Genomic DNA, 12,374 nt, shown 5'->3' on the forward strand with positions numbered 1-12,374 from the left:
AGCACATCTAAAATATATGCATGCTACTATGGCCATTCTTTCTTGCTAGTATAACTTCACTACAAGCTTCTAAACCTTATTTTTTTCCCTAAAGCTGCCTAATGATAAATAATTGAACTTTGTCTAATATTCTCTACTGGGATATAGTTAATCTTGGTGTCACTTTCTTGACCTCTGTTCATGAGTATTATCAATAACTGGTAGGGGAAATACTCATTCCTGGTATTATTGTAGGCAATATTTATCAATCTATGCAAATCAGATTGTTACCCCAATAGCAATTATCAGCATTACAAATTTATTTTCTTAAATACCTTGAGTTAAAAATGCATTAATTTTTAGTTTCATCTTTTTCTGCAAAAATTATTTTAAATCCATGAAAAATATTTTTAATTTTGCTCCTAAGGTCTTTAGAGAACTGTCACTTACACAGATCCATGGGTGTTTCAGTGCCTCTGAGGCTGTGATACGCTTGGCAGGGTTGATAGTAAGCATTTTATTGATTAGGTCTTTGGCTTCAGGAGTCACTGTGTCCCACTCTGGTGATGGAAACTTCAAAAACACAAATTTATAAAGAGTTTAAAAAACAGATACACTCAGTCAAACAGGGAAGAGCCAGGTAAACTAATCATTTTCTTAAGTGGTGAATTTCTTCATAAATTTACTTTTTGTAGAAGTTAAATTGTAACTACAAATAGATAAATTGATAGATAAATCAATGTAGATGTATATATCTCCCTCTCTTTCTATATATTAAAGAAAAGTAACCAATAAGGGATAAACACATATTCTAAATTGCATATTATACCTAGTACATACATTTTAAAATTTAGAAAAATAAACTCAAGTTTATTAAGTTTTTAAAATAAACTTCTCGTCCTCTCAAAGCATCCTTATTTTGGTTTGAAAATAAAATTTTATGCAATATTTCTCATAATTATTTGCAAACATCAATAAAGCTGACAGTCTGTCACATGTGTTGATGTCATCATGCTATTACACCAAGATTCAAAAGGAGGTATTACAGAAAAACAATGAGGTATTACGTTTTTTCACAACTCATGAGAAGTAATAGTAGAGATCATAACACAGCTTCCATTACCTGAGCCAAAACTGACTTACTACTTGTGGCTATTTGTCATAGAATACTGAGAAGAAATCTCAGCCTACAAGAGCTGAGATTCATTTTAACATCTCAGAAAAGTTAATCTACTTAATTACATATTTCATCAAAGCAAAGTTCTTAAAAGGAACCAATATTCACAACTTCTCTTAATAAGCCATTTGTGCACTAATACCTATATAATAAAGCTATTTATTCTAAGTTTCTTTTGTTGATAAAAATGCAACCTCATTTCTATATAATTTAGTAGTAGAAATACTATCCTTGATAGGTTTGGAAAAATTTACATCCCATCAGTTTCTAAACAACAGACAGACTATCAGGTCCTTTTCTCAATTCATGAATTTTTAGAGACAATCTTGGAACAAATGCTACTGTCACTGTGTCCTGGACTTTAGTTCACTTTCAGTAGTTATAAAATGGGTACTTTGCAACCCAATGGCAAAATGAAATAGGAGAAAAATGATAGTGACTCTTTAATTTCAAATTCTGCCAGTTTAACAACTGTCATTTTAATTCCAAAAGTTATTTTGGGCAGCTGTAAAAACTTGCTAATGATTAGGAGATACTGAAGAAATATTCAAGGCTGTACAGATCTTCTGACAGCAAATTGGGAGCTAGTTCAGCCTGAAGAAAGGTGGACCTTTTTCTCATTTTTTAAAATTTTAACAAAGTCACTCCTTCACATTCATCAAACAGTGCATCTGCTGAGCTATATCCCCCCAGAGGGGTGCCTCCTTGTAGTCTGTAAAGATGATGAATGTGCTAGCTGTGGCCATGTAAATCATAATTTGGTCCAATTATTAGTCTGACTAAAATGGAATGCTTCAAAATTAAAAGAATATACATTTTAAATTCTTGTGATACACACATCCATAGAACTCAACAATGCCATGTTGAGTTCATGAAACCCGATAAAATAAAATACAGACTTTTTAAATTCCTTTAACTTCCACATTGAGCTTTTAACTTGGGCACAGCAGGTGGGCCCAATATTGCCTATTTCTTAGTTACCCCACTGCATGGAGCACTGGGTGTTATATGAAAACAATGAATCGTGGAACACTATATCAAAAACTAATGATGTACTGTATGGAGACTAACATAACATAATAAAATAAAATAAAATAAAAGCAAAAAAAAAAAAAACCCCAAAAACGGAAAGCATCATCAGACCTTGAACTCTAATTTCCAGAGGGCTGGTTATGTGAGATGTACCCAGACGTGGTGGTAAATCATATTTACAGACATATTTGTCAAAGGAGACAAAATTATATCAATGAACAAAGTTAAGCCATAAAGAGAAAATAGATAAGGCCTTACTTTTTAGATTTAGGACTCAATTCATACTCATACTTTCAAATATTCTAATTGTAAATTAAATGTATTGGAATTGTGATTTTCAAACATTTTTAAATCGTGAAACCCATTCTTCAAACGAAAGCTTGCACAGAAGCCCATTATGTAAACAGGACAAAAAAAGTCAAGCTAACATAATGGAACAATGTTCTATTTGATACATGGATCACTGCAAAGTATTATTGACATATTACTTAAAATTATGTGATGAACATTTGGGAATATTATTCAACTGAACAAGCAGTAATCATTTCTAAAGCAAAAATATTTTCTTTTTTTATGTTTTAAAATGCACTAAGACCCCCAAATTTTTACAAGCAAGGTCCTTCCTTAGAGGCTTCCAACTGTATTTCTTTCAATCCTAGGAGATAGTGAACTAAAAGGAAATATAAATGGAATACATAGGCTGCATTCCTTACTCTTTATTTCCCTTTCCCTAGGAGAGAGAAAAATAGTAAGAGAAATTGTTGAAAATTATAGTTAAAATTGTAATGAAAAAATTTGGTTCTTGGTCAAAAAACAAAAAACACTCATCTACAGTTATATGAACATTTATTACATACATCATAAGCTCCAGCCTTGATCTGCTGGTAGAGTCTGTGTTGATCTTCATCCCAGAAGGGTGGATATCCCACCAGAAGGATATAGAGAATGACACCTGGACAGAATGAACATATTAACATAATGTTTAATCATTCAGGCAACAGTAAGTTAAATGTGGCAGATCCACAATGACACTAAGCCACACCCATTCAAAGAGGAAACTGGGTATTTGGAAAACTTCAGAAAGACATTCTCTGATCTACTCTGAAGCATTCGGTGGAGGGTGAATTCTCCTGTTCTTATGCTCAAGAACTCTGATAATATGTGGCAGTTTGAAACATAAACCAAAGAATTCTATGTGCACTTGAAAAGAATGTGTATTCAGTTGCTTTTGGATGGGATATTACATATATATGTTATGTTTAATGGGTCGTTCAAGGACAGTATTTTCTTGTTAACTTTAGGACCAAAGAATTCTAAAGAGGTACAGCAGGTCAATACCTAAAGATGAAACTCATCTGTCATTGGGATGGCATATTCTTTGGTGTCCCTGATTAAGACTTGTTTTGTGGTCTATGTGCACTCAAGAAGAATGTGTATTCTGTTGCCTGTGGATGGAATATTCTGTATACATCTGTTGAGTTCATCTGGTCTAACATGTTTAAGGTCAATATTTCCTTATTGATTTTCTGTCTGGATGATCTATCCACTGATGTAAATAGGGTATTAAAATCCCCTACTATTATTGTATTGCTATCTATTTCTCCTTTTAAGTCTGTTAATATTTGTTTTATATATTTAGATGCTCCTATATCGAGTGCATAAATATTTACAAATCCTCTTGTTGGATTGACCTCTTTAACATTATGTAATGCTCATTTTTGTCTCTTATTTCAGCCTTCATTTTAAAGCCTGTTTTGTCTGATATAAGTATAGTTACTCCTGCTTTCTTTAGGTTTCCATGTGCATGAAAGATCTTTTCCCATCCCTTCACTTTAAGTCTATGTGTCCTTACATCTGAAGTGAGTCTCTTATAGGCAGTGTAAATTTAGTTTTTTTTTTTTTTAAATCCATATAGCCACTCTATGTCTTTTGATTGGAGAATTTAGTCCATGTACATTTAAAGTAATTATTGATAGATATGTACTTTTGTCATTTTTGTTAACTGTTTTCTGTTTTTGTAGTTCTCTTTGTTCCTTTCTTCTTCTCTTGCTCTCTTCTTTTGTGGTTTGATGACTTTCTTTAGTGGTATACTTCTATTACTTTCTCTTTCTCTCTTCTGTATTTACTGTAAGTTTTCACTTTGTGGTTACCATGAGGCTTACATATAACAAGTTCTAATTATAACAGTCTACTTTAAGTTGATAACTTAAGTTTGATCCTATTCTAAAGTTTACATTTTTACTCTTCCCCATCCCATGCTTTGTTTTTGATGTCACATTTTACTTCTGTATCCTGTAGCTAATTATCACAATCATAGAATTTTTACTACCTTGTCTTTTAACCTGTATACCAGCTTTATAATTGATTAATCCACTACTTCTGCTATGTATTTACCTTTCCAGTGAGATTTATTCTTCCATATGTTTTCTTGTTACCAATTAGCAAAGTTTCTTTTCAGTTTAAAGAAATCCCTTTAACATTTTTTATAAAGCTGGTTTAGTTTGATGAACACCTTTAGTTTTTGTTGTATGAAAAACTCATGATCTCTCCTTCAATTTTGAATGACTTTGCTGGGTAGAATATTTGTAGTTGGAAGTTTTTTTTCCTTTCAGCATCTTGAATGTATTATGCCACTCCCTCTGGCCTACAAAGTTTCTGCTGAAACACTTATTATGGGGGTTCCTTGGTATACAACTAATTGTTTTCTCCTTATTGCTTTTAATATTTTCTCATCTTTAACTTTTGACATTTTAATTATAATGTGTCTTGATGTGGGTCTCTTTGATTTCATCTTATTTGGAAATCTCTGGGCTTTCTGGATCTGGATGTCTGTTTCCTTCCCCACTTCCTTCCTTAACTTCCTTAAGTAAGTTTCTAGCCATTATTTCTTCAAACAAGTTTTCTGCCTCTTTCTCTCCCCCTTGTGGGACCCTTATAATGTAAATGTTGGTCTGCTTGATGTTGTTGCATAAGCCCCTTAAGTTATCTTCATTTTTTTTCTTTTTCTTTCTTTTTTTTTGTTGCTGTGATTGGGCGAGTTCCACCAGCAGCTTGGATTCATGTTAACTGATCCTTCCTTCTACTTCATGTAATCTGTTGTTGAACCTCTCTAGTATGTTTTTCAGTTATTGTATTCTTTAGCTCTGTGACTTCTATTTTGTACTTTCTTTTATTTTCCATCTCTTTATTGAAGCTCTCACTGTGTTCATCCATTCTTTTCCCATATTCGATGAACATCTTTATTAGCATTATTTTTAGCTCTTTATTAGGTAAATTATTTATCTGCATTTTATTAAAGATTTTTTTGTAAGGTTTTATCTTATTCTTCCATTTGGAACATATTCTTTTTTTTTTCCTTCATTTTACTTGACTCTGTTGATCTATAGAGTAGATAAAACAACCCCCTCTCCTTGTGTAGAAGATGAACCTTGTCTTTCAACTCTGCTCCACTCTGTCATTTCTCAAACTTTTGTTCTTATCCAAAAAGCCTACTATATTTTTATTAGCTCTCAGTAGGTAAGGATGTGCCAAGACCTGTCAGTGACTGAAAGGGGAGGAGCTCAATACCTAGATTCACACTGTTTGGAAGCCAGACTCTCAGGTAGCAGCTTTTAAAATTATGCAAATATGTACAGTCCTGTGGGACCACAACCATAAGCCCCACCAACCAAGCAATTTGGTGGCCCCCTGCGTGACAGTCACAAAAACTGGGGCTGCAGATGAATGTATAGTTTCTTTTCTGAGAGATACTAGCAAAGCTGGAACAAGGCAGAAGGAGAGTGCCAAGATGGTGCCTACAACCTACATTCCTTGAGAGTAGCTCTTAATATACTAGATATGTACCAACCCTGAAGCCTGCTCCTCAGGGCAAAGTTCTAGGACAAGCCAAGAGGCCCCCTTCACAGAAAGACTGGAAGGAGGTATGCCTCAATCTGCTAACTGTGCAGTGTCCTGGGGTGGCAGCCTGCCAAGATTTTTTTCTTCAATTACCAGTCCTGTGGGACCCAGGAATGCAAGTCCCCCTGACCAGCCATGCAATCAAGGGGCATACCCTGGGGGGAAGATGGAAAAACAGGGCAGCAGATGTAAAAACCAGGACATCGGCTTCGTGCAAAGCTTCCCTCCAGGAGACATTAGCGCTCTGGAGTGTGGCAGAGAGAGAGCATGAAGTGAGCAGTGCTCTTTGAGGTCTCTTGAAAGATTATAGTCATTCCTTAGATGTATGTTTAATTGGAAACCTGCCCCTCAGGCTGCAGCCATAGTTTTTAGTTAATAGGCCCCCTTCACAGAAAGACCAAGCTCCTAGGTCTGTTGCCTCTCACTGTGCAGTGGAGGTGGTGGCTACTTAAGAACTATCTCTCCATCAGTTACAGTCCTATGGGACCCACAAGCAGAAGCCCCACTGACCAACAGAGCTGGCAATGTGGAGGTGTTGCTTGGCAGCAGGTGCAAAAATCAAGGAGCCAGACACGGGTATGAGCTCCTTTCTGGGTGATGCTGATTATTACAGGCTCATGAGATGAGGAACACAAGCCCCCCTGGCCTCCAGAGCCAGCCAGTCAGGAGGCATTCCCTGAGCAGCAGCCACATGTAAAATCTTCCTTCCTGGTGCTCTGGAGCACTCTGAAGGGAGAGCATGGACACAGCACTTGCCAGTATCTGCCCCAGAGGATACTCCAGTAGGCTCCCAGATATGTGTGTTAAATTAGATGCCTGCCCTACAGGCTGACACTGTAACATAAGCAGGTCAACCTCCTTCACTTTATGTCTGGATGCAATCAAGCTGCCTCTGAGCTAGGCCCTCTGGCAGGTATGTCCAAGCATCTAGGCCTGTTAAGAGCTGTCTTTTAGATCATGATACTTTTGTGCCTCTGGGACATGAGTCCTACTGGTTTTCAAAATTAGATGTTTTGGGTGCTCATCTCTCAGGTGCAGGTCCTAAAAGTTGACGTGCTGGATGTGGGACGTGCTTCTCCTTTACTCAATAAGGAGAAGGCCTGGTTTTGAGTTATGGTCAGGGTTTATTGTGAGATTGTGTCCCAGCCTCTCCTACCCACTTCAGTGTGGTTTTCTTTTGCCTGATGTATAATCAACACTCAGCCAGGCTTTAGTTTTTTTTGTTTTTGTTTTGTTTTTTTTTAAGAGGAAACTGTTCCATATGAAGCTGTAGAGTCAGTGTGTCCATGGGGGGAGGTGAGTTTGGGATCTTCTAACCTTGCCATCTTGAACCAATCCCCTTCTACTTTTGAAAAGTTTATTTGGCCTGCGTGAGGTCTTTAGTTTCTGCCACTGCTCTGACTGCTACTGTTTTTTTTGTTTTATTTTGCCTTTTTTTTTTTTTTTTCTGCTTTCCCTTAAACAATGGAAACGAAGGATAGATGGGTAAGACAGGTAAAACTCTGCCTGGCATGGCCTAAGATTCCTTTTTTCTCTTACCAGTGTTGATCTCTTAGGTTTCTTTAGCTTTTCTTTGTTAGGGAGATCTAGCCTTGCTCTTGTCCATCAGACTTGACATCTTTATGTAACGGACACTGTGGCAGTGAAAATGGCTTTTAAACAGTGGTTTAATCACCCTAGACTAGATAGCCTGCTTCGGGAAGTTCCAGTTCAAAAGCAAATTCTTAAATTCATGTGAATCACAACCAATTTAAACAACAATGTATTTAAACATTCTTAAATAAAAACCTAACAAAGCTTTAAAATCAAAACTGAAAATTACTTTACTATAGTGGAGTTATAAAGAAAAAAAAGACCATGAAAAAAAATTTCAATATATTGATACCTCCTCTTCACAACATAAATATTTTTCCATCTTTCACTACATCATAAACTTAATGTACATTAATTTAATTATTTTTGTATCATTTTTACTATCTGATGTAACAGATGCATCTAATGATGATGATGATGAGTATCTGTGTTTGTGTTCCCAGGACACAGGTGGAAGAAAGGTGATACCTAAGTAGTTTTATCCCTCAGCTATGGTTTATGGGGTAAAGAAGAAAATTAGCTTTGTAATGGCAATAGTCTATATTAATTTTTAATTAGACATTTTTCTAATAAACATCTGAGGTAGGCTGTTATGAAATTATAAAACAGACTTCCAATGGAGTCATTTAGCATTCTGGACCTAGGCTGGGCTGCAAGCGTAGCCTGCCTCTGAGGCTTTGTCCTTGTGTGTTACAACTACAGTTCTGCTGGCTGATACTTGATGTGGTACGTCTCTGCAAAGGGGAAGGCTCACTGATGGCTGGTTCCCCAAGAACTGTCAGGCACTACATAGACAAATGCTCATAATTTAATTGTTCAATTGAGGAGTTTCTACCAAAAAAATCTACTTTTACTAAAACAATTATACAAATATAGAAGATTTTAAAACACTCAGGCCAGAAGATTTAAGACAAAAACTACACGGGCACTATCAAGTAGACTGATCTTTAACTGTCAGTGCCTATTTAAATAAACACTGTTTTGTAAGCTTGCTTTGATTTATCATTAGATTGGAGTCTGAGGCCTTCCTGAATTATATGCTTTTGGAGTTCTATTTCCTGAAAGTATAGAATAACTATGAGAGTCATGATATAATAATGTTTTATTGTAGGTAACAGTTTTTTGAGCACCTACATGAGCTTTAGTGCATAACCTCATTTACTCTGTGTACAACTTTGTGTGGTAGATAATGTTATTGTCCCCATTTCACAGATGAGGAAATGGAGTTTGAGAGCTTATATAACTTAAATGTTTTACCCACAAGCAGGCTTGACAAAGTCATGTCTTAAAGGTTCTTTGCAGGTTCTGGATACAGATACATTTTCTTCATCCATGAAATTTAATAGGAATGGTCATTTTAAATTTTAAATTGTTTTGTTGTCTAATTGAGAGGCTTTGACTCTCACTGATAAGATTTCAGTTTGGTTCTGCCTTAAATGTACCCTGCAGCCATTTTTTCCTTTAGCTAGGTACTTTAACTGGATTATTTTAAAGTTTTTAGAGGTGGAAAAGATGGTGGAGGAGTAGGGGACCCTATTCCAACCAGTCCCAGAATTGAGCCGGATTATCTACCAGACCACTCTGAACACCCATGAAATTAGCCTGAGATGTAAGAAGATAGATCTGGATCTTTACAAAGAGAATACTGCAGGCAATGGGTTTTGATGTATAAAGTGGGGAACCGTGATTCCACGGGCAGATATTGGAAGATAAACGGCAGGGGGAGGGAGTCGTGGGGATCCTGCACTGCCAGTGAGCGGTAGCTTCCTGCGCTGGGGATGGGGCACAGACTCACAGACTGGTACTGGTGGGGAAAGGACTTTAGGGCAGCACCCTGGACTGAAACCCGGAGCCGCGGGGCTGCGCATGTGAACTGGGAGTGGCTGGCGGTTTTAGAAGCACAAAGGGCAGAGACGTGCCCCAACCTGGAGGTGAGGACTGGGAGTGCTGCTGAGGGGCACACAACCCAGGACGCTGCAGTTTATAGCAGCACAGACAGAAATGAAGATAGTGTGGCCTGGAGAGCTCACTAAAGAACATACTGTGATCTCTCTTCTCTGAGGCAGAGGGTTAGAAACGATCTCTTCTGCTCTGACTCTTGGAAAAGATGCAGAAAGCCTCCAGGGAAAGCCGCCAGAGAACAAAAGCCCCCAAAAAACGGTTTTCACTGAGCCCATCCCCTGCCACAGGGGGCAGGGCAACTCTGCCCAAACAGGGTTGCCTGAGTAACAGTGCGGCAGGCCCCTCCCCCAGAAGACAGGCTGGGAGAACAAGAGGACAGCAACCCTAAGGTCCCTATAAAACAGGTGCATCTTGCTTGGGTTTTGGTCAATTTGGACTCTGTACATTCCCTCAACCACCCCTCAACAGAATGACTAGGAGGAAGAACCCCCAAAATAGGAAAGACTCAGAGACTGTGACTTCTGCCACAGATTTACAAATGGATACAGATATAACCAAGATGTCGGAGATGGAGTTCAGGATAACAACTGTGAAGACAATAGCTAGAATGGAGAAATCGATTAATGGCAACACAGTCTCTAAGAGCAGAAATGAAAGCTGAATTGGCAGAACTTAAAAATGCTATCAATGAGATCCAATCTAATCTAGATAATCTAACAGCTAGGGTAAATGAGGCAGAAGAACGAATTAGTGATCTAGAAGACCAATTAATAGACAAGAAGGAAAAAGAGGAGGCCAGGGAAAAACAACTCAAAATCCATGAAAACAGAATCAGAGAAATAAGTGACACCATGAAACGTACCAATGTCACAATTACTGGGATCCCTGAGGGGATGGAGAGAAAGAGAGAGAGAGAACTAGAAGATATATTTGAGCATATCATAGCTGAGAACTTCCCTAATCTGGGGAATGAAACAAACATTTGTGTCCTAGAGGCAGAGAGAATCCCTCCCAAGATCAAGGAAAAAAGACCAATGCCCTGGCATGTAATAGTAAAACTTGTAACAGTAAAACTCGCAAATTTTAGAACCAAGGAAACCATCTTAAGGGCAGTTAGGGGGATGAGATACCTTATGTACAGAGGGAGGAACATCAGAATAATGTCAGACCTATCCACAGAGACCTGGCAAGCCAGAAAGCCCTGGCAAGACATATTCAGGGTACTAAACGAGAAGAACATGCAGCCAAGAATACTTTATCCAGCAAGTCATTTAGAATGTCATTTAGAATGGATGGAGAAATGCAGAACTTCCAAGACTGGCAGAAACTGAAAGAATATGTGATCACTAAGCCAGCCCTGCAAGAAATATTAAGGGGGGGGTTCTATAAAAGGAAAAAGACCCCAAGAGTGATATAGAACAGAAATTTAAGAGACAATCTATAAAAACAAGGTCTTCACAGGCAACATGATGACAATAAATTCATATCTTTCAATAATCACTCTCAACGTGAATGGCCAAAATGCTCCCATAAAATGGCACAGGTTTGCAGATTGGATTAAAAAGACAGGACCCATCCAAATGCTGTCTACAAGAGACTCATTTTGAACCTAAAGATACATCCAGACTGAAAGTGAAGGGATGGAGTTCCATCTTCCATGCCAATGGACCTCAAAAGAAAGCTGGGGTAGCAATTCTTATATCAGACACATTAGATTTTAAGCTAAAGACTGTAGTTAGAGACACAGAAGGACATTATATCATTCTTAAAGGCTATCCAACGTGAAGAGCTAACAATTGTAAATATCTACGCCCCCAACATGGGAGCAGCCGTCTATATAAGCCAACTGTCAACCAAAATAGTCATATTGATAACAATACGTTAATTGTAGGAGACCTCAATACTCCACTCTCAGCAATAGACAGATCATCTAAGCAGAAAATCAACAAAGAAACAAGAGCTTTGAATGACACACTTGACAGATGGACCTCATAGATATATACAGAACATTCCACCCTAAAGCAACAGAATACTCATTCTTCTCAAGCGTACATGGAACTTTCTCCAGAAAAGACCACATACTGGGTCACAAATCAGGTCTCAACTGATACCAAAAGATTGAAAAAAAAAAAAAAAAGATTGAGATTATTCCCTGCATATTCTCAGACCATAATGCTTTAAAACTGGAACTCAATCATAAGAAAAAATTTGGAAGAAATTCAAACACTTGGAAGCTAAAGACTACTCTGCTCAAGAATGTTTGGGTCAACCAGGAAATCAAAGAAGAACTTAAACAATTCATGGAAACCAATGAGAACGAAAACACATTAGTCCAAAACCTATACTGCAAAGGTGGGTCCTAAGGGGGAAATACATAGCCATCCAAGCCTCACTCAAAAAAATAGAAAAATTCGCCCAAATTCACCAACTAACTCTATACCTTAAAGAACTAGAGAAAAAGCAACAAATGATGCCTAAGCCACGCATTAGAAGAGAAATAATTAAGATTAGAGCAGAGATCAATGAATTAGGAACCAGAAACACAGCAGAGTAGATCAACAAAACTAGAAGCCAGTTCTTTGAAAGAATTAATAAGATCGATAAACCACTGGCCAGACTTATCCGAAAGAAAAGAGAAAGGACCCAAATTAATAAAATTATGAATGAAAGGGGAGAGATCACAGCTAACACCAAGGGAACAGAAACAATTATTAGAAATTATTATCATCAACTATATTCCAATAAGCTGAGCAACCTGGATGAAATGGATGCCTTCCTGGAAACCTATAAACTC

At 37.4% G+C, this 12,374-nt stretch overlaps 1 protein-coding gene across 13 annotated transcripts in view; it reads right to left on the reverse strand.

Annotated features, from left to right (window-relative positions):
* The window catches only part of CAMK2D (calcium/calmodulin dependent protein kinase II delta), a 313,999-nt gene that overhangs the window by 51,238 nt on the left and 250,387 nt on the right, over positions 1–12,374 (reverse strand). For all 13 annotated transcript variants that reach the window (XM_073892167.1, XM_073892165.1, XM_073892172.1 and 10 more), the window contains exons 9-10: positions 3,046–3,140; positions 430–552 (exon numbers count right to left, since the gene is read on the reverse strand). In XM_073892167.1, coding sequence (XP_073748268.1) covers positions 430–552; positions 3,046–3,140 — 218 coding nt within the window. The remainder of the gene's footprint in view (positions 1–429; positions 553–3,045; positions 3,141–12,374) is intronic.

Source organism: Callorhinus ursinus, unplaced genomic scaffold (assembly GCF_003265705.2).
Source record: "Callorhinus ursinus isolate GAN/ISIS: 27379988/994484 unplaced genomic scaffold, GSC_fseal_2.0 scaffold4, whole genome shotgun sequence".
Classification (NCBI taxonomy): Eukaryota; Metazoa; Chordata; class Mammalia; order Carnivora; family Otariidae; genus Callorhinus; species Callorhinus ursinus.